Source organism: Myotis nattereri (genome assembly GCF_964212035.1).
Source record: "Myotis nattereri genome assembly, chromosome: X".
In the NCBI taxonomy this organism is placed as follows: Eukaryota; Metazoa; Chordata; class Mammalia; order Chiroptera; family Vespertilionidae; genus Myotis; species Myotis nattereri.
Window position 1 is genome coordinate 100643127 of NC_138078.1, and position 26421 is coordinate 100669547.

Genomic DNA, 26421 nt, shown 5'->3' on the forward strand with positions numbered 1-26421 from the left:
AGATAGAGAGTCAGAAACATCGATGAGAGAGAAACATCGATCAGCCGCCTCCTGCACATCCCCCACTGGGGATGTGCCCGCAACCCAGGTACATGCCCTTGACCGGAATCGAACCTGGGACCTTTCAGTCCGCAGGCCGACGCTCTATCCACTGAGCCAAACTGGTTATGGCCTTATTCCTATTTTTAAAGATGAGAAAACTGAGGCTTATAGAGGTGCAAAACCCCCCTCTCCATTTTTTAAAAGTACTCCTATCACCCTCCCTTCCTCCCCAAAGCCTTGACCATAGTCACATGGCTTCTCAGTGGCAGAGCTCTGTAAACATTTGCTGGCTCACATGGTTGTGACCCTGACACAGTTGGTCCCTCTCCTGCAGGGAACTGGATACCATTCATCCCTCCTATTGGTTGGCCTAGGCTCTGTTCCTTTAGGGCTGCCTGGAAGAGTTTTAAGATAACCAGGTCATCCTGTTCTAAATATTTTTCTGGGATTGAGGTCAAGGCATCAGCTTGATCCTCTTGTAAATGGGTCAGAGGAGGAAAACTCCTGTGGCTCCCTGAAAGGTTGAGCCTCTCTGTACTCACTGTCCCTCTTCCCTTCTCTCCCAGCTTGTGTCCCGGGCTGGGCTCTGGCCAGAGAGCAGAGTCACCCTTGCACATGTTTCCTGGGAAACTTTTCTGTGTCTGACAGTGTTTTAGACACTATGGTTAGTGGAGGCAAAGGAAACTCCTCAAAAGACAAATTATCATATAGGGGAGACAAAAGAGAGTTGGCTATAAACACAATCTCTGGGATCAATTCTGGGTATAAGAACTGACTTTCACTTACGTTTTACTTGTAGGACCTTAGGCAAGTTACTTAACTTTTTCTTAGTTTGATTTCCTCATATATAAAGAGGGGAGGGGTGGGATGGGGAAATATTACTTACCTCATAAGGAATACATGAAATAATACACATAGATGCCAAATATAGTGCCAGGTACATAGTAAAGCGGTCAGTAAATAGTTGCTGCCATTATTTATTCTTATTATTACTGTTATTGTTATTAACAATAAATAGTAGGCTAATGAAGCAATATGTGTCTAGTACAGCCATGGGCAAACTACGGCCCGCAGGCCGGATTCGGCCCGTTCGGCTGTTCTATCCGGCCTGCGGAGCCGAAAGAGCGGAGGGTTCTCTTGCTCTCCCCTCCGCTCCTTCACCAGCAGCAGTGTTAACATGGCAACGTCGGGAAACACGGCCGCAGCTCCTTCTTCTGAGTCCAGTTTAAGAACCCATTGTGGCCCTCGAGTCAAAAAGTTTGCCCACCCCTGGTCTAGTACTACTAAGTACATATGGAGTTCAATGATCAATTAGGGTGGTTTATACAAGAAAGCTCTGGATGCGGTAGAAGTAGAATGAAATATGTCAGGTAGAGCAAATATGAAAGTGGGAGGCTGAGCTGAACTGTAGTGAAGACAAAAGAAGGCATAACCCCAATGTCTGGTAAATACTCAGACTCTACCACCAGCTCGCCTGTCTTCAGGTGAAGTCCTGCATTACTGCTGTATTTGGGGTGAACGGGCTTGTTGAATGGCGGCTCTGGCTGACTTTAGAGGATATCTGCCTTGGTGGAGTTGATGTGGGTCCTAATTCTGCAACTTGGCTATGGGTTCCAAGACTGTTTTTTTTCACCTTACCCAGGGGTGTTGGTTTTTAGACTCCCCAATCTTAAAAAAAAAACAACCTTCTTGATAAACCACAAGGTGGATGAATGAATTGATGATGGGAGAGAGGCCTGTCTAAATATGTAAAACTTGTGTCTATCAGCCAGATAGCTATGTTTTTGAAGCCAAATTAAGCAAGGGCTTGTTTGATAACCCAAAATGAGAACCTAATGGAGTTGAAAGGTCTGATGAGAGAGACCATGTAGATCCATCACACCTTTATATGGACCAAAACATGGATCCTTTTCTCTCTTCACTGCTGGAAAAACACTAATGACAATTTTTTCTAAGGGATGCTCCTGGTTTCTAATTCCATGCAAAAACTGATTGCTATGATCATGTTATTCTCCTGAGTTTCTTTTTGATCTTCTTGATAAGATTTGGAACATACCCACTTCTCAACAGAAATACAATTTTATTGCTTCTTTCACTGAGGGCTATTTTTGGCTTAATTTCCAAATTCTACTGATGTTTCCAAGCAGGGCTGCCATGAACAGCTATGCACTGCACAACCCTAGGAGAGTGTGCCATTCACATAGACTATAATTGAATGGCGCCACTAGGGTTGTGCAGTGCACAACCTTCACAACTATACTCGGCAGCCCTGGGATAATGTAATGTCAGTGCTTTGTTCGTCAAGGGAAGGGTTTTAGGAAAGGTACAGAGTAGCAGTTTGGAACCATTTTCAAGGACTTAATAATGGGGCTGAAGCAGGGAGCTGCTGTTGTGACTAAGTAAGGAAAAGTGCAGTTGTGGCTTTAAGAGGATTATCCTCTGGCAGCAGCAACCATCATATGGGAAGACTACTTATCTTCATTCTTTCAGTAAATAATTTTTGAGGTTCTATTACATGAAGGTTGAAGAATATGGAAGAATTTTCATAGGAGGGAGCATTTGAACTGGGCCTTGTGAGAGCAGCAGGATATTAAAATATAAAAATGTAAAAATGAGTTATAAGGAGAGAGTTCCAGGGAAAGGGAATAGCTAGAGGAAAGACAAAGATGGAAAACTGCATGGGGCATATAGGTAATGGTGAATAATTCATTTTGTTTTGATAGAAAAGGACATGAAAAATTAATGAAAAATAATTCTGGATAGGGACTCAAATGATTATGAGGGAGGGAAGGGAGTTGGATGCTAAGTTAAGGAGTTTGACCTTTATTCAATAAGCATTAATGAGCCTTTGAAGTTTTGAAAAAAATAGTTTATAGATATACAACTCAGTACTATTCTCCTCTTTAAAGTGTTCAATCAATGGTTGTTAGTATATTGAAAGGTATGTGTAGCCATCACCGCAGTCAATTAACATTTTCATCACCTCCAAAAGAAGCTCCATACCATTTAGCTATCACTCCCCTCCCTGTTCTTCCCCTATCTTCCTAGCTCTAAACCAGTGGTCGGCAAACTGTGACTCATGAGCCACATGCAGCTCTTTGGCCCCTTGAGTGTGGCTCTTCCACAAAATACCACGTGTGGGCGTGCACGTACAGTGCGATTGAAACTTCATGGCCCATGTGCAGAAGTTGATTTTTGGCCTGGGCGAGTCTATTTTTTTTTTTTTTTAAATAATAGAGGGTTGTTTTTTTTTTGTTTTGTGTGTTTTTTTTTTTTTTTAATATATTTTATTGATTCTTCACAGAGAGAAAGAGAGAGAGATAGAGAGTTAGAAACATCGATGAGAGAGAAACATTGATCAGCTGCCTCCTGCACATCTCACACTGGGGATGTGCCCGCAACCCAGGTACATGCCCTTGACCGGAATCGAACCTGGGACCTCTCAGTCCGCAGGCCGACGCTCTATCCACTGAGCCAAACCGGTTTCGGCTGGGCGAGTCTATTTTGAAGAAGTACTGTTTATATTTGGCTTTGTTGACTAATGAGTTTGCCAACCACTGCTCTAAACCAATGACTAATCTGCTTTTTATCTCTATAGATTTGCCTATTCTGGACATTCCATACAGATGCAGTCATATAATAATACTAGAGGCCCGTTGCATGAAGATTCATGCAATAGGTCTTCCTTCCCCTGGCTACCGGCACTGGTTTTCCTCTGGCACCTGGGACCCAGGCCTTCGCTCTGGCTGCCACCTTCCATCTTTGCTGCGGCTGGAGCCTTCAGTCTTGGCTCCAGCCAGAGTGCCACTCCTGCAGCTCCCTCCGCCCCCCGCCCTCCCCCTCATAGCAGGCGTCCGCCCCGCCTGGCCACTCTGTGCCTGCAAGCGTGCTGCCCAGAGGCCTGGAGCGGTGGGGGGGGGGGGGCTGCCACCATCTTTGTCAGGTTACTTTGCATACTCACTCCTGATTGGCTGGTGGGCGTCACAGAGGTATGGTCAGTTTGCATCTTTCTCTTTTATTAGTGTAGGTATGATATATTTTTGACTGGTTTCTTTCATTAAATATAATGTTTTTAAGGTTCATCCATGTTGTAGTATGTATCAGTACTTCATTCATTTTTATGTCCAAATAGTACTCCATTTATAGATATACCACATTTTTTTTATTCATTCATTCATTGATGAATATTTGGATTGTTTCCACCTTCTGGGTATTATGAATAATTCTGCTATGAACATCCATGTATAGGTTTTTATGTGGACGTTTCTCTTGGAGATACACATACACATATATGGAATTGCTGATCATATGATAGCTCTATGTTCATTCTTTCAAGGAACTCCCATACTGTTTTCCAGTATTGCAACATCATATTATGAAGTTTCCAGTTTTTCCATATCATCACAAACACCTGTGATTGTCTTTTTTATTTTTGCATTGCTTGTGGGTGGGGAGTTGTATCTCACTGTGGATTGGATTTGCATTTTTCCAAATGATTAATGATATTGAGCATCTTTTCATATGCATATTGGACATTTGTTTGTCTTCTTTGGAGAAATTCTATTCAAATCCTTAGTCCACTTTTTAATTGGGTTATTTGTCCTTTTATTGTTGAATTTTAAGAACTATTTATACATTCTGGTTACTAGACCCTTGTCAGAAATAGGATTTAAAAAAAAATTCTCTTATCCTTTGGGTTGTCTTTTACTTTCTTGATAGTATTATTTTAAGCATAGAATATTTTAATTTTTCTGAAGCCCAGTTTACCTATTTTTTCTTTTGTTGCTTGCATTTTTAGTGTCACATCTAAGAATCCATTGCCAAATCTGGAGATTTACCATTATGTTTACTTTTGAGAGTGTTATAGTTTTTGTTTTTACATTTAAGTCTGATTTTGAGTTAATTTTGTATATGGTTGTAAGATAGAGGTCCAAACTTCATTCTTATGTATGTGTAAATCTAGTTTTTCAAGCACCATTTGTTGTAGAGTCTATTTCCCCATTGAATGGTTTTGACACCTTGTTGAAAATCTGTTGTGAGGGATTATTTTTGCACTTTCAGTCCTCTTCCATTAGTCTATATGTCTGTCCTATGACAGTACCACACTTTCTTTATTACTGTTGCTTTGTAGTAACTTTTGAAATCAGATAGTGTGGGGTCTCCTATTTGTTCTTTTCAAGATTGTTTTGGCTATTTGGGGTACCTTGCAATTCCATATGAATTTTAGAATTAGCTTGTCAGTTTCTACAAAGAAGTCAACTAAGATTCTTACAGTAATTGTGTTAAATCTGTCATCTGAAACTTTTTAAGGAAGAGCTTAACATGATCAGAAATCTATTTTAAAACTAGGAACCTGACAATACTGAGTGAACTAGTGTGAAGAAGGAGAGACACTAAAGACCTGGGGATCAGAAAGGAAGCTGTTATAATAGTTTAAGAAAATGATAGGTCCCTAGCTGGTGTGGCTCAGTTGGTTGAGCATCCTCCTGTGCACCGAAAGGTCACCAGTTCAATTCAATTCCCAGTCAGGGCACATACCAGTTTGCAATTTCCATTCCTGGTCAGGGAGGCAGCCAATTGTTTTCTCTCTCTCTCTCTCTCTCTCTCTCTCCCCCCCTCCCTCCCTCCCTTCCCTCCCTCTCCCTTCATCTCTCTCTAAAATCATTTTTAAAAGAAAATGATAGGGACTGAACTAGGAAAAGATAATGAGGATGAATTAGAGATATATTGAAAAGGTTAAAGTTTCAAGATGACAGAACTTGGGGACTGACTATGCTTGGGGGCTGTGAAAGAGGAGTCATCAAAGATAGCCCTGAGTTTAAAGATAGGCTAATGATTTGATAACAGTACTTTTTTAATTTACAGAAGATTTATAAAGATATTACAGAGAATTTCTATATACTTTTCAGTCAGCTTCCCCTAATATAAACATCTTGAATAACTATGGTAAAATGAAAACAGAAATTAGCATTGGTACTATGGGCTAAACTATACGCTTTATTCTGACTTCATTAATTTTTCTACAAATGCCCTTTTTCTGTTCCAGGATCCAATCCAGTATCCCATATTGCATTTAGTTGTCATGTGTGGGGTTTTTTTAAAATCCTCACCTGAGGATCTTTTTTTTATTGATTTTAGAGAGAGAAGAAGGGAAAGAGAGAGAGAAACATCAATCAGTTGTCTTTCTTACATGACATGACCAAGGATAGAACCCACAACCTAGGTATGTGCTCTGACTAGGAATCAAATTCATGACCTTTTAGTGTATGGGAAGACACTCCAAACAACTGAGCCACCCTGCCAGGGCAGTTGTCATGTCTTCTTAATCTCTTCCATCCATGAAAATTCCTCAGCCTCTGTCTTTCATTATCTTGTCAGTTACTTTGTAAAATGTCCCTAATTTGGACTTACCTGATGTATTTTTCATTAGATTTTGGCAAATACACCACAGAAATGATGTACCCTTCTTGTACATAATTTCCTGGGGCACATGATGATATGCCTTATTACTGTGTTGTTAACCTTGGTTACTTGGTTAAGATGGTGTTAGTCAAATTTCCCCACTATCAAGTTACTATTTTGCCATTGTAATTAACAAGTATCTTGCATGCAAAAATGATAAGACTCTCCTTACTAATCAGGGTCTATCAATGATTCTTACCTGCAGCAGTTATTGCTATAGTGTTTACCTAATGTTGATTTTGTTTCCCTCATTCTTTCTACCTTTACCATTTGGAATTCTATTGTTACAAGAGCTGTCCCTTCTCACCCATTTTTGGAGGGAGCAGTTACAGAAGGAAGAGGCTAGGGAAATAAGGTGGCAAGTTCAGATTTAGGCATGTTTGGCCTTAGGTACCTGTGTGCCATCCAGATAGAAATATCCAGAAAACATTTGGTATCTGCATAGGAACAACAGTTGAGGTTAATGATATTGGAGGCAAGCACTATTAGAATGTAGAAACTGAGTTTCAGGATCAAAACCTGAGGCACAGTGAGCGATAAAACTGGTAAGGCTGCCGGTGTTTGGGGGGGTACATTGTTGAGGACCCTAATTACCGTACAGATTACTTTGGACTTTGTTTAGTGGCTCACCAATGCCAATTTAAGATTTGTCAGGAGCAAAAGATTGATAATCAAATCCTAGCTCTCAATCTACTATAGCATTGTGTGTAACATTAGAGAACCATTTAATATCCAAAATTAAATAAAATCTGAGTACCCAATGAATTCTACAGGCCATTAGAAAACAAGAGAGTTGTTATCTGGAGTTCTTGGAGAGAGCTTTGTGGAGGAAATAGAACTTATCATGGCCTTGGATGGAATTATCAGTGAGAAAAGAGAAGGGCATCTAAGAAGGATGATGCTATCAATAGCTCATACTTATTTTATTCCTTACAATGTGCCAGCCACTAAATTAAATGCTTCAAGCATTTAATCCTTACCTCTAACTTACAAGGTAGTACTGTTTTAGTCCCCATTTGACACATGAGGAAACTGAGCCCCATTTGACAGATGAGGAGAATAGTCAAGTATTCTCTTCCCGTAGGCACCTGGGAAAGAGGAGCCAAATAATATATCTGAACATGAATATGCAAACATGGAGTTGAAATAAGTCAGGTTAGATGAATTGGAAGTTCAATATGTGCTGATATAGCTCACAGTAGGGATGGATTTTTCTATTGAGATCAGAATAATTATATCTACTATGTATTGAGTGCTAGCTATGTGCTAGGCATTGTGCCAAGGGCTTTGTGTGCTTTATCTCATTTGATCCTCTCCAAAACCTTGTGAGATATAGATACTATTTTATCCCTATTTTAGAGATGAAAATTACTCCAATCTCTTGCTCAAGGTTATAGTGCTGCTAAGTGTCTTAACCAGCATGCGGACCCAAGTCTGTCTTGACTCTAAAGCCCATAATCTTAACCACTTAACCATGCTAACTATCTCACTTTTATCCTCTTAAAAGGGATAAAATTGCCAATGGGATCAGAAAACTTGGTGTTGATGAGTTAAGGTTCTCTGGACTGTTGATGTAAGGACATCAAAATCTGTAGTGAATTTTTATAAAACTTTGAGATAAACAGAGGATAAGCCTGGAAGCAAGATCTCAACAAATTGAGATAAATGCTTCCAAGAAATGATAGTTTGTAGTTTTCATTTATGCATTTGGAATGAAGGGAAATTACATGAAGGTGGGAGAAAGCAAGGTAGGATCTGGATTATAGAATAGTTAACAATATTATGTGCTCTCTTGAAGATGGTCAAGCTTTAGAAGGAGGAGGGTAAAAAGAGGCATTTCAAAGGTATATTAACTTTGATGCACAGAAACAATAGGGCTTGCTTAAGGCAAAGGTAAAACTTTTACTGAAGAAGTCATATTCGTGGGCCCAACTACATACCATGACCTGCCCAGCTAGGAATTTATGATCAGACTACCCTGTGGTGTTATTTTCCATAGACCCCCCCCCCGCCTTTTTTTTTGGCCACAGGACCTGGATAATTGTGCGTGGGTGTGGACCTGCCAAATATGATTTGTGACTCTATTCTATACCTCAATGGTTGACCAACTTCAGTCTTTCTTTAGGTATAATTCAAGCTGGTTACAATCTGTTTTTTCAAGCCTGGGAACCATTCTGGCTTTAAAATGAAGGTATTACCATCTTAATCCCTTATATGTTGATTTTAAAGCTCAATTCTTAGTAAGTACTCTTACTTTCCTTTTGTCTACATTCTTGAGGAAAAGTTCTCTCTGTAAGCTCCTTATACTGACAAAAATGGTATTTTCTCAGCAAGAAGTAAGCAGAGGAGTTAAAGGGAGGAAAGAGGATGGGCATTTAACCAAAGGCTCCCTGGAGAAAATGATGCATAATTTTGTATTTGAGAGGTAAATAGGAGTTAGCCAGAAGAGGAAAAGTGAGAAGGCCATTCTGGAAGAGTGAATAGGATTAACAATGTTACAATTTCTTGATGTTGGAGATTGAAACTTTAAAAATAAAATTAGAAAACAATAATTGACTCTTTCTATAATCTCAGGGTTGTAAAATCTTTTCAAAGTATGACATCAAAGCCAGAAGCCAGAAAGGAAATGAAAAATACATTTGTTTACATAAAGATAAAAAAACTTCCATACATCCCATCCCGTAAGCAGAGCTATGACAGACAATTACAACCTGGGAAAAGTATTTGCAATAAATATCAAATAGTCTGCATTAAATGTTATTAAAACATAAATAGCTCTTAGAACTTAATATGAAAGAGAACATACCAGTTGAAAAATAGACAAAGGCCACATATGGTCATATCTCTCAAAAAAGAAATACACCTGGCCAAAAAACATGTTATAAAATAGTTACACAAATTAAAGCTATAAGGGTGTGTGTGTGTGTGTGTGTGTGTGTGTGTGTGTGTGTGTTGTACGGGAGGGAAAATAATTTTACCTCTACCCTTCTAGGTTCTTAGCTGAGACCCCTCCCCTGTAATAATAAATTAACAGGAGAAAAATGAACAGACATTTAATAAAATGTATACCTCCTATATACATGGGAGAGACCCCCCCAAAAAACTGGGTAACTCTCTGAAATGGCCCACACCACCATGTTAAATCCATCTCCAGGTAAAGACAAAAGGTGTTTGGTGTGCTTGTTTTGGGGAGGGGAGAGGCTAATAAGGGAGGAAAGCACATTAAAAGTCAAATGCTGTTAAGCAGATTTAAGCCTTTGCTTTCTCTATTGATGATTTTCTAGAGATTTAGTCATCCTCCTCTTCCTGGTACAGTGAAGTAAACACCATCACAAATGAAGATTTTCCTTACACATATAAATGTCTCTTACAAAAGGGTAACTTCATCTCAGTTTTCAGACCTTCTCTTAGGTCTACTGTCCTTACATTAATCATCCTAAGATAATCAATATCCCAGAGACGTATTTTGAGGTGGCAAACGCATTTCTCCTTCAGGAGCTTGAACTTTTTCTATAGGTGCTGACAAGCAATTAAAGGATTTTAATGGCAGATCAGAGCTGCATTTTAGATAGATCCCTCTTGAAACAATGTGCCTGTAGGCTAGAGACCAGTGAAGAGATACTTGCAGTGGTCCTGGGAGAATATGAACATTAGTGAATACATAGAGCCTAAGACAGGCTTTGGGCAGTCCAAGAATGGTGGTATAAATCAAAATTAAATTTAGACTATAATAAGGAATAAAAAGCAATTATTTGAGCAAAAGGAGCTACAACCCAGGAGACACAGATTCAGGTAGCAACCTAAATTATGTTCCACTGAGACAAAGGGGACGCCATCTTTTATATTGAAAGCTCTGGCCCAGGTTCCCAATTAGGTCCCTTTTATGTAACGGTGGTATCCAAATTGTGCAGTTCTGATTGTACTGGGCAAGTCTCAGTACCTTGGTAGAAAGAGGAAATCGGTTCCCCCGCAGTGGTTGACTCAGATAGCATAAGCAAACGGGACATAGTGTGGGAAGCCCAGAGTTCAGTCTGAAGTTCTTCCCACTATACAGATTAGATGAGGAGCCCTTGTTAGCAAATGGCCACTAGGCTTTTATTATTTATAAAATTTTGGCCCTCTTTTGACGATGGGCAGTCCACTTCAGCAGATAAATTCCTTCTTAGGGTCCACAGTGAGTAATGATTATAAGCATAGTCCTTAGGAATCCGCAAATAGCTGTGTGCCATCATAGGATGTGGAGGTAAGAAAACTGGAGCCAGAGGGCTGGGCCTGGGAAGATGTGTACCATGGTAAACACCACTCTCCGGTCCCAATCTCATTCTGTTTCCCTTTTATTTAGTTTTTCCATCACCCTTCACTGTTAATCTGACAAGTCCTTCTTTTAGAATGGTTTGTGGTGACTGGCTCTCCTTCCCAATTACATTTCTCATAGCACTGACATTTCCTCCTATGAACACAAATTGTCTTCTTTAGGTGTTATGAAAATGGAGGTTCATTGACTCTAATGTTGAGGTGAGCAGAAGTTAATGGGAGGCTGGACAATGATGCCAATGAACTTGGGCTGATATGATTGTGGCACAAGAATTGGAACAAGGAGGTGCTACAAGTGATAGCTTGGCTGGGAGGTTGGGTGGTGAAGATGGGGAACCTGGAACCAGCATGGTTCAGAGGTAGAAGATGAACTGGTATACCTGCTGGTGCCTAGATTGGGTGTGTTAGACAAAATTTTGTGTCCAAAAACTTTTATGAAATAAAGGGTTTATGGGCCCATATGCTTGCCAGAAAAAGGACCAGGTCCTGGGACATAACAGTCTAAACCACTACCAGCAGAAAAAGATGAACATGTTTGCTGTCCTGGAGCTGAAGGGGCTCTTTTTATGCATTGAGTTTGGGGAAGAAAGATATAAATTATTTTGAAAGAAATAACATTGGCTATAGAAAAAAGGGGGGCAAAGAAGGTGAAGCAAGGGCAATTCTATAATAGGTACATAGTCTGTAAGCAAGAAGTAGTTCCTACTTTTTGATTTTGTCATGGGCAACAATCTAGAAAGTTCATGCATAAGCCAGATGCAGTGGTGTCTCGTGTCATCTGGTGGTCAATTTATTTGTTTATTTTTATTGATTTCAGAGAGAGAGGGAGAGGGAGAAAGAAATCATCAATGATGAGAGAGGATCATTGATTGGTTGTCTCCTGTACACCCCCTACTGGGGATGGAGCCTGCAATCGGGCATGTGCCCAGGCTGGAATCGAACCATGACTTCCTGGTTCATAGGCAGACACTCAACCACTGAGTCATGATAGTCACCTGGAAGTTCATTCCGATTTTAAACATACATTGAGGAATATGAGCAGTCTTTTGTTAGTTTCAACGTACAGTTGTTAATGGATTAACTACCCTTGTCCTTTCCCCCATCTTCCAGCCCACTGTAATTTAATTTAAGACATCTCAGAATTTTTATCTTGTCTGGTGTGTAGGAAAGAGCTGACTTTACAAGCTTCTAGGCAGGAGAACCCTGGAGTAGTATAGGAGGCTTCATGGGGAAGCTGAGAGAGAGTGATTTTGAATGGAAACTGTAGGCTTTACCTGGGAAAAAAAAAAAACAGCCAAGAAAGACCTCAGCTTTGTAAGATTGCAGTAATTGCAACCGCCCAGAAGACCTGGAAATGAGGCAGATTAGAGCTAAGATGACCCTGTCTTATGTGATGCTGAACTCTGAAACCCATTCATGTAAATATGATCTGCTGCCCAGGTAGGTTTCTGCTTTCAGATGTTTCACCTTGTAGAGATCTTGTGGGTTGTGTGGTATCACAAGTGTAGGGCCATTGGGGTGACTGTGCCATGAGGTCAAGATATGGAAGTTAAGGGACCTAGGTTCTTGTCTGAAAGCTTGTCAGAAACTTTCCCCCTGGGTTTTTCATCTGTATAATGGGATTTAATAATAAGGCCCTGCTTATCTACAAAATTATGGGAAAATGAAAGTGCTTCGTTGCAAATTTTGGCATGAATACAAAAGTGCCAGTTTGGTGTTGGGATATACCCAGATGCATTTTAATTTTTCTATTGTCCTTGTTTGCACTTTTAACTGTCTTCTCTTCCCACACTTTTTGCAGCTGAAGGGAAATTTAGCTTTCTGTCTGGCTAGTCTAAAACACATACACCAAAATTTGGAGGTGGTTGGTAGCTAACTAAGGAAGAAAGCAGGGATATTTAGGCAAAGGCTGGGGGTCTTTGGGCCTCTGATGTAAAATGCTATTTTTGCATGGCTCCTTTGGTTAATCTTGAGTATGGATGTGACTCCAGCATGACAGAGCAGAGAAGTTCAATGTTATAAATTTTTGAAGTTGCTAAAGGAGGCCACTGTTAAACAAAAACTTTCAAGGCCTAAAGTTTTTCTCAAAGAAATGGTTTATTGAGCCATATGCTACGCAAAGAAAGGACCAGGTCCTTGATGGCGGAGACATATATGCCCACCATCTAGGGTTGTGGGGACTCTTTTTAAATATATTTTTATTGATTTCAGAGAGGAAGGAAGAAGGAAAGAGAGATAGAAACCTCAATGATGAGAGAGAATCATTGATTGGCTGCCTCCTGCACACCCCCTACTGGGGATCGAGCCCGCAACCCAGGCATGTGCCCTTGGCCGGAGTTGAACCTAGGACCCTTCAGTCTGCAGGTCCACACTCTATCCACTGAGCCAAATTGGCTAGGGCATGGGGACTCTTTTATACAATGAGTTTGGAGGGGAAAGATATAAGTTGTTTTAAAAGAATTTACATTGTTGCCTGGCCAGTGTGGCTCAGTAGTTGAGCATCGACCTATGAACCAGGAGGTCACGGTTCCATTCTCAGTCAGGGTACATGCCTGGGTTGTGGGCTAGATCCCCAATAGGGAGCATGCAGGAGGCTATAGTTAAAGGGATTGGGAATAGGTGAAGTGAAGAAAGTTCTAGGATAGGTGCATAGTCTGTAAGGAAGATGTATTTGCTGCTTTTGGATTGGTAGTGGACAACAGTCTGGAAAGTTCACGTGGAATCAAGATTTGGTGGCATCAGTAGTCAGCTATTCAGCTATTCTCTCTAGATAATAACAGAAAATAGTTACCTGGAAGTTGTTTCAAAGTTTTAACATACATTCAGTAATGAGAGCTGTTTTTTGTTGGTTCTGTTAACTGATTAACCTCTCTTGTCTCCTCCTTCTACTTTTTGGTCTGCTATAATTTAATTTTAGGGCATCTCAGAATCTTTCCTTGCCATGAGTTTACTGGAAAAGGAATATGATGCATTTGGGATTCTTTTTCAAGTTTGCTGATTTGATGTGTCTACATGCATCTGATTTCAAGATTTCTTGAAAAAGATACCCTCAGTCCTGCTTTGGGGAATAGACAGGCAAAATGAGAAAGACCAAAGTGCTGGTTGGAATTGTTAATAGTGAATGTGGAGTTAAAACTGGTTCTTGAGTTTGGCTAAGAAAGAATTCAGAGCCAAGAACTCTAATGCAAGAAGTTTATTTAGAAAGTCACAGAGGTGGGAGAAGTGATCCAGCTGGGCCAGTGCACAGGAAAAACAACAGAGGCAAAAGAAGGGCCCTAGGAGCTTAGGAGAAAGAAAGCAAAGATAACATGCCTGAAGGGGAAAGATGCAGGCATGCTCCAGAGAGAGCAACTGAGGATAGAAGGGGTTGGGGAAAGGCATGTTCTTTCAGGTTTATAGCATTGCTTCATCTGGTTTTGCTGCTTTTCTGGGCCTGGAGCTAAAATGCAACTGAGGCTTAAATGACATCTCTAGTTTGACCAAAACTCTGTCTCTGTGGTCAACAGTCCTGAGGCTATACTCTGGCCCCCTGTTCCTCCTCTCAGGCGGTCTAAACCACATAACTAGCAATATGAAAGGTCAGGGTGATCTAAAATGCATGTCTAATGACATATTAGGGGAGGAAAGGTTACCCTGTGGGCTAGGTCCTAGTGTATAATAGTTGTTTTCTCAGTTTTGCCCATTGCTGGGTACCCGGGACTTTCTGCCCTGTTGGCATTCCATACCTGGCCTGTCGTTCCTGCTCTGCTCATGCCTAATTGCCTACTCTATTAGAATGACATGGCCACATGAAAGTAACTGTTGGAAAACTCAGAGTCAAGAATAGATTAGCTGCCTCAAGTTAGATCCATAATTGAATTGAGGGTAATATGACACCCTACTGTGTTAGAACTGGAGGCTTGCTCCATTCAGTAGGTTTGTTGGCTTCTGGTGTAGCGCTGTCATGGATGAGAACCAGCCAAATGGAACAATTATAGGGAAATCTGCCCCCCAAGAATCTGTTCTTTTCTTGGCTGTGGGTGTAGAAAATTAAGAGTTAACTGTGGGGCTCAGTGGTATACTTTTGCTTCTCTGTTTGGCATATTGGAAGTATCATGGGCACTTCAGAACTCAGGAAGGGTATTGGTATGGCTCATAGGAGACTCTGGAGGTACTGAGGACCTTTCCTAGGTGGTTGGGGGCCTCTCTCTGCTCTCTGTATACTATAGTTTCTGAGTTTAGCCTGTGGTGGGCCAGGTACTAGGTAACTATGTGCAGCCTCCAACTTGGTCCCTTGCCTAAGGTGAGTTACTTTACTGCTGGGTCAGTGATAAAGAACACCAGCTTTGTTTCTTTCTTTCTTGGACTGCTCCAGAGGGTTGGGGTGGAGAGTTGGGATAAGTTCATGTTTGGGTGATTGAAATTCCAAGTCAACAGTCCTTATCACAAACCATTAAGGTCATATGTATTTCAGAAATCAAAATTTTTTCAATTTTAAAAAGGCAATACAGTGCATGTAGAGTATTTTACATACACTGCCATTGGGGTCTAGGGCAGCACTCCATAATCAAAATACATTATTTTATGGAAAATATATTAATATTCACCATAAGTATAATAAATAAAGTTTGTTAATTGCTTTAGCTCAGTTCAAATCATGTTTTACTATCAAATTAGCCTTGAAAAAACGGACTTTGAGGGCTTTTTATATTTGTTGATTGCTGATAAAGGATTGTGGACCTGTAATTGTCATTGGTTTTGCGCTTTTAATCAAATTGACCCAAGGGGAAAGGCATTTTCTTGATGGATATTTCCTTGGAGGAGTTCTCTGATGAGGTATTGTTCAAGTAATGGGCTCCTGCCTGTGTTCCTCTCAAGATCCCTTATCTTTTCTATTCTTCTTTCTCTTTCTCTTGAGAAGGATTCAAGTGGATGTCTTTTTTATAGTGTTTTTCCTTATAGTACCCTTTACTTCTAAATGTAGGCTCTGAGAGAACTGAAGAACCAAATGCTAAAGAATATGCATATGACAAAGCCAAACAAATTTATAATGTAGATAATCTGTATTAATAAATGCTCATAAGATAGGGACACATATTGATGATTTTGTAAATGGCACCATTAAATCATTGCAGGTGAAAGAACACAAATATGGGTTTCATTTTTTTATTAGTCCTGAGTCCTGCTGAATGTCTCTGACTTTAGGCCAAGGTCAAATATTCAGCATATCTGGCTCCCAGGAATGGTTGATTATCCTGGGTTTTTGATTAAATGTGCAGATTCCTGAAGTCCCAGACTTCTGGAAACAACATTCTTAATGGATGAGCCCAGCAATTCACATGTTTAATAAGCAATATTCAGGGTTTCTTTGTCCCTCTGGGGAACCAGTGGTTGGGTGAAGGTCAAACTGCTACAACTCTGAAGCTTGTAATCCAGGCCCAGGTCAACTAAAGTAGCATGGGACTGATTTGTCTCATAGGACAAGGTTCTTTTTTGTCTGGTTTGACCTGGATGGAGAACAGAATCACTTAGTTGTGCTTAGAAACAAACCAACCCAATGTAGGGGAGGAAAAATAATTTTTATTCTACCCTTCCAGGTTTTTGGCTGAGATGCCCTTGTTATATAAAAGACACATTAACAAGAGAAGAACAAATAGATGTTGAATAAAATATATACCTCTGGGAGAGAGACCCAGGAAAACTGAGCAACTCCCTGAAACAGTCTAAGCCATCACCTTAAATACCATCTCTAGCTAAAGATGAAAGAAGTTGTTGGGGGGTAGGGACTGAGGTTATGGTAGATGATCAGGAAAAGCACAGTAAATTGAATAAGGCTGTTATGCAGATTTAAGTCCTCGCCTTCTACATGGAAGAGCTTCTAGACCATCCTTCTCTACATGGTCCTCAGAGGGGGACATGCTTTCAAATGGATATTTCCCTAATAAAAGTAAATGTATCTTACATAAAGGGCAACTTCTACTCAGTTTTCAGAGCTCTTCCTGTGTCTAGTGTTTCTTTTTTTTTAAAAAAAAAAAAAAACAGCCTAGAATAATCCTTATGTCAAAGAGAGAGATTTCGGGGAGGCAAATTCTGCTCCCTTTCAAAATCAAAGTGTGGTATAGAGGTTAAGAAGAAGTGTTCCAGAGGCTAAAAGGACCTAAAATTTCTCTATCTCCTACCCCCCAAGTTCTTACTCTCTCACTCTCTCACTCTGTCCCTTCCCCTCCCATTACATTCTTCTTCTTCTTCTTCTTCTTCTTCTTCTTCTTCTTCTTCTTCTTCTTCTTCTTCTTCTTCTTCTCTCTCTCTCTCTCTCTCTCTCTCTCTCTCTCTCTCTCTCTCTCATCTCTATGACATACACACATGTAGATGCATGTGCAAACACAAACATATTTGGAAAACCATCTGCTTTTTAAATTTTTATATTACACTTTATGTGTTAGAGTTGGCTATTTATTATTATTATTAAAGTAGATTGTCTCACTGCATCTAGTATTTCTTTTATTAATCATACTTCTTTTTTAATAATCATACCTAATTCTTCTTCCATTGCAGATTTTTCTCCTGGCCTGTCCTCCATGTCCGGGAGCTACCGTGGTCTTCAAGTAAGGGAAAATTGTTTTTTTGCTCTGTTGCCACTGCTATTCAGACTGTTTTGTCTGTTTGATAACCTAGGATGATGAACTCATTGCTGTGAACACCTTGGACCTGCACTCCTTTGTCTCTGGGCATCCCAAGGGACAAAAGTCTGTGTAACAGGCAAACGTATGTGGACATTTTGTCAAGCCCGGACAAAGCCTTTTCAGCAATTTCTTGTAGTGGTGGTTTATGGCCAAGGCATGCTCCCTTGGAAGTTAGCCACCTTCCTAAACTTTCTCTCGAGAGTGAGTTGGGGTACAGACATCTTCCCTCATTTCAAGAATCTTTTCATTGTGGTCCTGCTGCTCCACTGAGGATATGTCTTCACTTTGAAGGCTTTTGTTCTTGTGTTTTTATTCCCTTAAAGTTAAAGTGAGGAGAGAAAAATATTACTTATTGCAAGTTCTAGCTTTCTTAAAAATAGCGAACATTAAATCCATTAAGGTGCATTTCAGGCAAATCCTGTTTATCTGAAGGCAAGTTTGCTTTAGCAAAATTCTCAAGAGTCCTAGAAGCCTCATTGTAACTATGAGTTGTGGCCATCTCATTTACCAAGCCTTTTATTAGAGTTGCTAATGAGAAGCTAAGTTGAAAAAATTAATTTCATCTCTTCTGCTGCCCTGGCCCCCATTTTGGAGCTGTTCCTGAGCACTGAAATGGCCACAGGCCAGAGGGAAGGGACAGGAAATAAAGAGCCCCGAAGATCCTTGGATAATTGAGAGTGGTGTAAATGGCTTTCTGATTTACTTAAGTCATTAAAGTGTTATGTAGGGGGAAATATACCCTACTTGCTGCTTCAAATAGCTTCTTGGAATAGACACTTAGTCTCTTGGCTTTGGTGAGTAACTTTCTGCTAGATGAGAGGTAATGGATCCTGATTTTATATATTTCCTACTTGGACAGCTCCTAAGCAAGAAGGGGTATTTAACCCTGTCTCCTCCCTTGATTTCCCAAAATAAGCTCAAATTTTTAGTGCAAAGTTTTCAAAGTAACATGTATTAGTTTTATTTCATTATTATGAAAGTAATAAATCTCATTATAGAAAATGTAGAGATACATAAAGAAGAAAATAAACATCACCCTTTATTCTTTCATTGAGAGATAATTTTAGTTATTTCTTTTCTTTTCTTAATAAACAGAGATCCTCTTTAGAATTTTTACTACAACTTTTGTAAACAATTCATTTTATATATACATTTTATACATAAATTACATATATATGATTGCTGGATTTGTTTTATTAGTGGTTCTTTTTTTTCCCCCTTTTCTTTGTTTTGTTTGGCTTCTCTGTCTAATATATATATATTAGATTTCAGAGAGGAAGGGAGAAGGAGAGATAGATAGAAACATCAATGATGAGAGAGAAGCATTGATCGGCTGCCTCCTACACGCCCCCCACTGGGGATTGAGCCCACAACTAGGGCATATGCCCTGACCAGGAATCAAACCTGGGACCCTTCAGTCCACAGGCTGATGCTCTATCCACTGGGCCAAACCGGCTAGGGCCTCCGTCTATCTTTCCATGCCATCCTTGCATATTACCAAACAAGTATGTTTCCTTCCATATTTTATTCCATGCTTATATGTGTATATACACACACACCTTTACACACACACACTTAACATGAGTTTTTGTTGTTTATTTTGTAAAAATAGAATTGTATACATAATTTAATACAACTTGCTTTTTTACTCAACATTATCTCATGGAAAATCTATTGGTATAACTCTTACTCTTTTATATATATATATATATTGATTTCAAAGAGGAAGCGAGAGGGAGAGAGAGATAGAAACATCAACGATGAGAATCATTGATTGACTGCCTCCTGCACGCCTCCCACTGGGGATCAAGCCCACAACCTGGGCATGTGCCATGACCGGGAATTGAACTGTGACCTCCTGGTTCATAGGTCAACACTCAACTACTGAGCCACGCCAGCTGGGCTACCTTGTATTCTTTTAAAACAAGGGTGCACAAAATTTTATAGAGGCACAACAATTTATTTAGCCATTCTCCTATTAATGAACATTTACATTCATTCTTTCTAGATTTCTGCCACTATAATCAATGCTGAAATGAACATCATTATGCATATGTCCTTACATACTACTGGTGCTGCACACACACACACACACACACACACACGAATTTATATTATATATATTTGTTAACTATATGTTCATATTGATTTAAAAAAAACAGGCCATTATAATTTACTTTTACCTTTTGTATGTAATATATGAGATTATCCATTTCTTCATAATGCTACCAGCATAAGGCGTCATGGTTCTTTTATAATTTTGATAACTTAATGGATGAATTTCCTTGGCTACTAATGCATTTTATTATTATTTCATACTTTTTTTGCCCAATTAAATTTGCCTTTTGAATTGTCTGTTCATATTATTTGCCCATTCTTATAGGTTGTTTGTATTTTTCTTAATTTGTAAGACCTCCTTGAATATTTTTGATATTGCACCTATATCTACCATTGTTATAGATAATCTCTCCCAAATCTGTATGTATTGGGTTTGCTGGTGGTATATTTTTTCCACATAATATTTTAATTTTTCATATACAAATATGACTCTTTTATTAAATAGGTTCTGGTTTCTAGTCTGGGTTAAAACCATTTTCTTCAAAGTAGATAACCAGTTGTAGTAGCATAATATATTATGTAAGTAAGTCCCTACTTTTCCCTGTGAACCAGACTATCATCCTTGTCATCTAGTAAACTTTTTAAAATTGAGTTTATTGGACTAATATTGTTTAATAAAATTATATAGGTTTCAGGTGTACAATTGTATAATACATCATCTGTATATTGTATTGTATGTTCATCATCCAAAATCAAGTCTTTTTTTTATCACCATTTATCCCTTTTATTACCCTCTTTTACCTCTTACCACCCACATTTCCCTATAGTAATCTACAGTAATCATCATACTGTTGTCTGCCTATGAGTTTATTTATTTAATTATTTTTGCTTAATCCCTTCACCTTTTTCACCCAGCACCTAACACCTTCCCCTCTGACATCTGTCAGTCTGTTTTCTGTATCTACGAGTCTGCTTCTATTTTGTTTGTTAGTTTATTTTGTTCACTAGATTCCACACATGAGTGACATCATGGTATTTGTCTTTCTCTGACTGGCTTATTTCACTTAGCATAATACTCTTCAGGTCCATCCATGCTGTCGCAAAAGGTAAGATTTCCTTCTTTTTTTACAGCCGAATAGTATTCCATTGTATAAATGTACCACAGCTTTTTTATCCACTCATCTACTAATGAGCACTTGGGCTGCTTCCAAATCTTGGCTATTGTAAATAATGCTTCAATGAATATAGGGGTACATGTATTGTTTCAAATTAGTGTTTCGGGTTTCTTCAGATATATTCCAAGAAGTGGAATCTCTAGGTCATAAGGCAGTTCCATTTTAATTTTTTTTGAAGTAATTGCACACTGCTTTCCACAGTGGCTGCACTGGTATGCATTCCCTCCAACAGTGCATGAGGGTTCCCTTTTCTCCCCATCCTCCCTAATGCTTCTTTGTTGATTTATTGATGACTGGTGTGAGGTGATAATCTCATTATTCTTTTAATTTGCATTTAAAAGAACATTGGTTAGTGACATTGAGCATCTTTTTATATGTCTCTTGGTCATCTATATGTCCTCTTTAGAGAAATATCTATTCAGGTCCTTTGCCTGTTTTTGAATTGAATTGTTGGGGGTTTTTTTGGTGTTGATTTGCATCAGTTCTTTATCAATTTTGGATATTAACCCCTTATCAGATATATCATTGACAAATATGTTCTCCCATTCAGTGGGTTGTCTTTTAATTTTGGTGATGGTTTCCTTTGCTGTGCAAAAACTATTTAATTTGATGCAATTCCGTTAGTTTATTTTTCCTTTTGTTTTTGTTGCCCGAGGAAATATATCAGAAAGAATATTGCTATAAGAAATGTCTACGATTTTACTGCCTATGTTTTCTTCTAGAAGTTTTATGGTTTCAAAACTAACACGAAAGCCTTTAATCTATTTTAAGTTTATTCTTATGTATGGTGTAAGAAGATGGTCCAGTTTCATTTTCAGCACGTATCTGTCCAAAGTTTCCAACACCATTTTTTGACTAGACCATCTTTACCGCATTGTAAGTTCTTGCCTCCTTTGTCAAATATTAATTAAGCAAAATGGCTTGGGTCGATTTCTGGGTTCTCTGTTCTGTTCCATTGGTTTATATGTCTGTTCTCATACCAGTACCAGGTTGTTTTTGAGTACAGTGGCTTTATAGTATAACTTGTTATCTGGTATTGTGATCCCTCCAACTTTGTTCTTCTTTCTTAAGATTGCTGTAGCTATTCGGGGTCTTTTTTGGTTCCATATAAATTTTTGAAGAATTTGTTCTTGATCTGTGAAATATGCCATTGGTATTTTAATAGGGATTTCATTGAATCTATGGATTGCTTTCGGTAATATGGACATTTTTAAAATGTTAATGATTCTAATCCATGAAGATGATATATGCTTCTACTTGTGTTTTTTTCATTTTCTTTCTGCAGTGTCTTATAATTTTCTGATTATCAGTCTTTTGTATCCTTGTTTAAAATTTTTTTTAAGAAGGTGTGAATAGAGCCCTGATCTGAGGCCGTATGTTGGATGTCAGGGGTTCTAGTACCTTTTTTTTTTTTTTTTTAATCTTCATTGATTTCAGAAAGAAGGGAGAGGGAAAGAGAGATAGAAACATCAGTGATGACAGAGAATCATTGATCGGCTGCTCCTGCATGTCCTCCACTGGGGATTAAACCCACAACCCAGGCATGAACCGGGTTGCGGTTCGAACCCAGGACCCTTCAGTCTGCAGATTGACTCTCTATCCATTGAGTTAAACCAGCCAGGGCTCCTTGTTTAAATTTATTCCTAGGAGTATTTATTATTGTTTTGGTGGATTCTTTAGGGATTTTCTATGTACATATCATGTGCAAATAATGAAAGTTTTACTTCATTTCCAGTTTGGATACCTTTAATTTTTTTCCTTCTTGTCTGATCGCTGTGGCTAGGATTTCTAGTATGGTGCTGAATAAGAGTGGTGAAAGGGGACATCCCTGTCTTGTTCCAGATCTTAAGGGAAACACTTTTAGTTTTTGCCCATTGAGTATGATGCTGGCTGTATGTTTGTCATATAGCTTTTTGTTTTGTTGAGATACGTTCCCTCTATTCCCACTTTGCTGCGAGTATTGATCATAACTGGGTGCTGGATTTTGAATGCTTTTTCTCCATCTATTGGTATGATCATGTGATTTTTATCCTTCATTTTTTTGTATGTGATGTATCACGTTTATTCATTTGCAGATATTGTACCATACTTGCAGCCCAGGAATAAAGACCAGTTGATTGTGGAGTGTGATCTTTTTAATGTATTGTTGGATCTGATTTGCTAATATTTTAGTGAGGATTTTAGTATCTATATTCATCCGGGGTATTGGCCTGTAGTTTTCTTTCTTTGTATGTTGGTGGGATTTGTTAGCCTATTATATTTATTTTATTTTAATTTTTTAATTAAATCTTTATTGTTCAGATTGTTACATTTGTTCCTCTTTTCCCCCCCCCCCATAACTCCCCTCCTCCCAGTTCCCACCCCACCCTCCGCCCTCACTACCCACCCACTGTCCTCATCCATAGGTGCACGATTTTTGTCCAGTCTCTTCCCGCATCTCCCACACCCCTTTCCCCCCCAAGAATGGTCAGTCCATTCCCTTTCTATGCCCCTGATTCTATTATAATCACCAGTTCATTCTGTTCATCAGATTATTTATTCACTTGATTCTTAGATTCACTTGTTGATAGATGCATATTTGTTGTTCATAATTTGTATCTTTACCCTTTTCTTCCTCTTCCTCTTCTTAAAGGATACCTTTCAGCATTTCATATAATCCTGGTTTGGTGGTGATGAACTCCTTTAGCTTTTCCTTATCTGTGAAGCTCTTTATCTGACCTTCAATTCTGAATGATAGCTTTGCTGGATAAAGTAATCTTGGTTGTAGGTTCTTGGTATTCATCACTTTGAATATTTCTTGCCACTCCCTTCTGGCCTGCAAAGTTTCTGTTGAGAAATCAGCTGACAGTCGTATGGGTATTCCCTTGTAGGTGACTGAGTTTCTTTCTCTTGCTGTTTTTAAGATTCTCTCTTTATCTTTTGCTCTTGGCATTTTAATTATGATGTGTCTTGGTGTGGTCCTCTTTGGATTCCTTTTGTTTGGGGTTCTCTGCGCTTCTTGGACCTGTAAGTCCATTTCTTTCACCAGGTGGGGGAAGTTTTCTGTCATTATTTCTTCAAATAGGTTTTCAATATCTTGCTCTCTCTCATCTTCTGGCACCCCTATAATTCTGATGTTGGTACGCTTGAAGCTGTCCCAGAGGCTCCTTACACTATCCTCGCATTTTTGGATTCTTTTTTCATTTTGCTTTTCCGGTTGGGTGTTTTTTGCTTCCTCGCATTTCAAATCATTGACTTGATTCTTGCTCTCCTCTGGTCTGCTGTCGGGAGTCTGTATAATATTCGTTATTTCAGTCCGTGTATGTTTAATTTCTAGTTGATTCCCCATCATAACATCGAGGGTCTCATTAGTTTTCTTGTAGATCTCATTAAGTTTATCGGCGGCTTCTAAACAGTTCTTGAGAGACCTTAAAAGTGTGGTTCTGAACTCTATATCTTCCATTGACAATTTTGTCCTGTTTCTTTGTCTCCGCATTTTGTTATGCTTCCTTGATGCACCCCCTAGTGGTCTTTGTGCGCAGTCTTATAGTTAAACCTTGATTGTTGTAGCTAATACCAGAGAGGGTTTGACCTCCAGGCCAAGTGGCTATGAGAATCAGCTGTTTCTGCAGTGAGAGAACTTCTGTCCTCTAGGGAGGTGCTAATCTAGCCTTTGCCTGAGGCTATCCGGCAAATGTCTCTATGCAGGGCTTGGGCAGGGCGGGTGGGTCACACGGGATCAACAGGGTGGGCCGGAGAGAGCAGTTATGGCGGCTCTCAGTCCTGTCCCCAGGGGCTCTGCCTCTCTGAGTCCCAGCACCCGCTGCAAACCTCGGAGAGAAAGCTGCACTCGCTCTGACTGAAGCCAGACAGTCCCGCTTCTCCCATTTGAGTCTGGGTCCCTAAAGACCCGCTTGTATCTGGAGCTCAGAGTCTGCGACTCCCTCCCGATTGAAAACGCCAACCGAGCCCTCCGCCGCCAGCCCGCTCCGCGCACTCCGCACCTCAGAATTTGACTTCAGCACTGCGCCTCCTCTGAGTGTCTGTATGCGTTTCTCTTTCCTCCTAGTTGTAGGACTTCCACTCAGCCAGCGTTCCTGTGGTTCTGGGTGATGTCCGTTCCGTCTTTTATTTTCACTTTTGAAGTAGTTGTTCAAGGCAGCAAACTCTGGTGTTAACCTATGCCGCCATCTTGGTTCTCCAGCCTATTATATTTAAATAGTTTCCATATTTACTTAGAAATATTTTTAAAGGTAATGAATGATTGCTTTAGTTTGTGAAGTGCTTTCTCAATGTTTGTTGATCACGTTGATTTTTTTAAACATTAAAAGCAGATTTTTTATTGATAAAATGCTGATTTTATGAAAGAAAGATTATTATATCTTTATTTTTTTCTTGTCCACAAATATATTTTATTTTTTAAATCTCTATTGTTGAAAGTATTATATATGTCCCCTTTTCCCCCCATTGACCTCTCCCAACCCGCCCCTGCTGCCCCAGGCTTTCACAACCCTATTGTCTGTGCCCATGTGTTATGCATATATGCATGCAAGTCCTTTGGTTAATCTCTTTCCCCCCTCTTCCACCTCTGCCTTCCTTCTGAGGTTTGACAGTCTGTTTGATGCTTCTATGTCTCTGGATCTATTTTTGTTCGTCAGTTTATGTTGTTCATTATATTCCACATATGAGTGAGATCATGTGATATTTATCTTTCTCTGACTGGCTTATCTCACTTAGCATGATACTCTCTAGGCCCGTCCATGCTGTTGCAAATGGTAAGAGTTCTTTCTTTTTTACAGCAGCATAGTATTCCATTGTGTAGATGTACCACTGTTTTTTAATCCACTCATATGCTGATGGGCACTTAGGCTGTTTCCAAATCTTAGCTATTGTAAATTGTGATCTATTAACATAGGGGTGCATATATCCTTTCTGATTGGTGTTTCTAGTTTCTTGGGATATATTCCTAGAAGTGGGATCACTTGTTGAAATGGGAGTTCCATTTTTAATTGTTTGAGGAAACTCCATACTGTTTTATACAGTGGCTGCACCAGTCTGCATTCCCACCAGCTGGATTTTTGGTTTCTGTTTTTCACTTAAGTTTTTGATACAGTGAATTATATTTATAGATGCATTACTAGAATAAGCCCTGCCTACCACAGTTTATTATTATTTTGGTACACTGCTGGATTCTATTTGTCAATCTTTGATGTAGAACTTGGCCTCAGTGTTCATAAGATTAGAGTCATTTTTTCATCAGGGTTAAAAATTAAAATTATGGTGGCTATGTAAAATGAACTGTAGAATATGCCTTCATTTTCAGGCCTAGAATACTTGAATTACCCTTAAAATTAGGTGTTTTTAAAAGATCACATAAAAAATGTAAAGCCCATCTGGTATTAGTGCCCTCTTCAATTGGTAGATCATTAATCACCTTTCCAATATATATGACTAAGTGACCATTATGACTGGTCGACTGGTCGCTATGATGATGCACTGACCACCAGGGGGCAGACGCTCAGCAAAGGAGCTTCCCCCCCCCCCCCCCCGGTGGTCAGTGTGCTCCCACAGCCAACCTCCCGCAGCTGACCAACCTCCTGCGGTCCCTCCCCCCAGCTGGTCGTCCCCAGTCGGCCCCAATCACCCTGATCGCCGGCCAGGCTGAGGGACCCCACCCATGCACAGATTCGTGCGCCAGGCCCCTAGTCTATATATATAAAAGCCTAAGT

At 39.5% G+C, this 26421-nt stretch overlaps 1 protein-coding gene across 1 annotated transcript in view; it reads left to right on the plus strand.

Annotated features, from left to right (window-relative positions):
• Positions 1 to 26421, plus strand: part of TMEM164 (transmembrane protein 164) — a 214079-nt gene that overhangs the window by 63125 nt on the left and 124533 nt on the right. The window contains exon 3 of the mRNA XM_081115373.1: positions 17353 to 17402. Within this exon, the coding sequence (XP_080971499.1) occupies positions 17353 to 17402 (50 nt within the window). The remainder of the gene's footprint in view (positions 1 to 17352; positions 17403 to 26421) is intronic.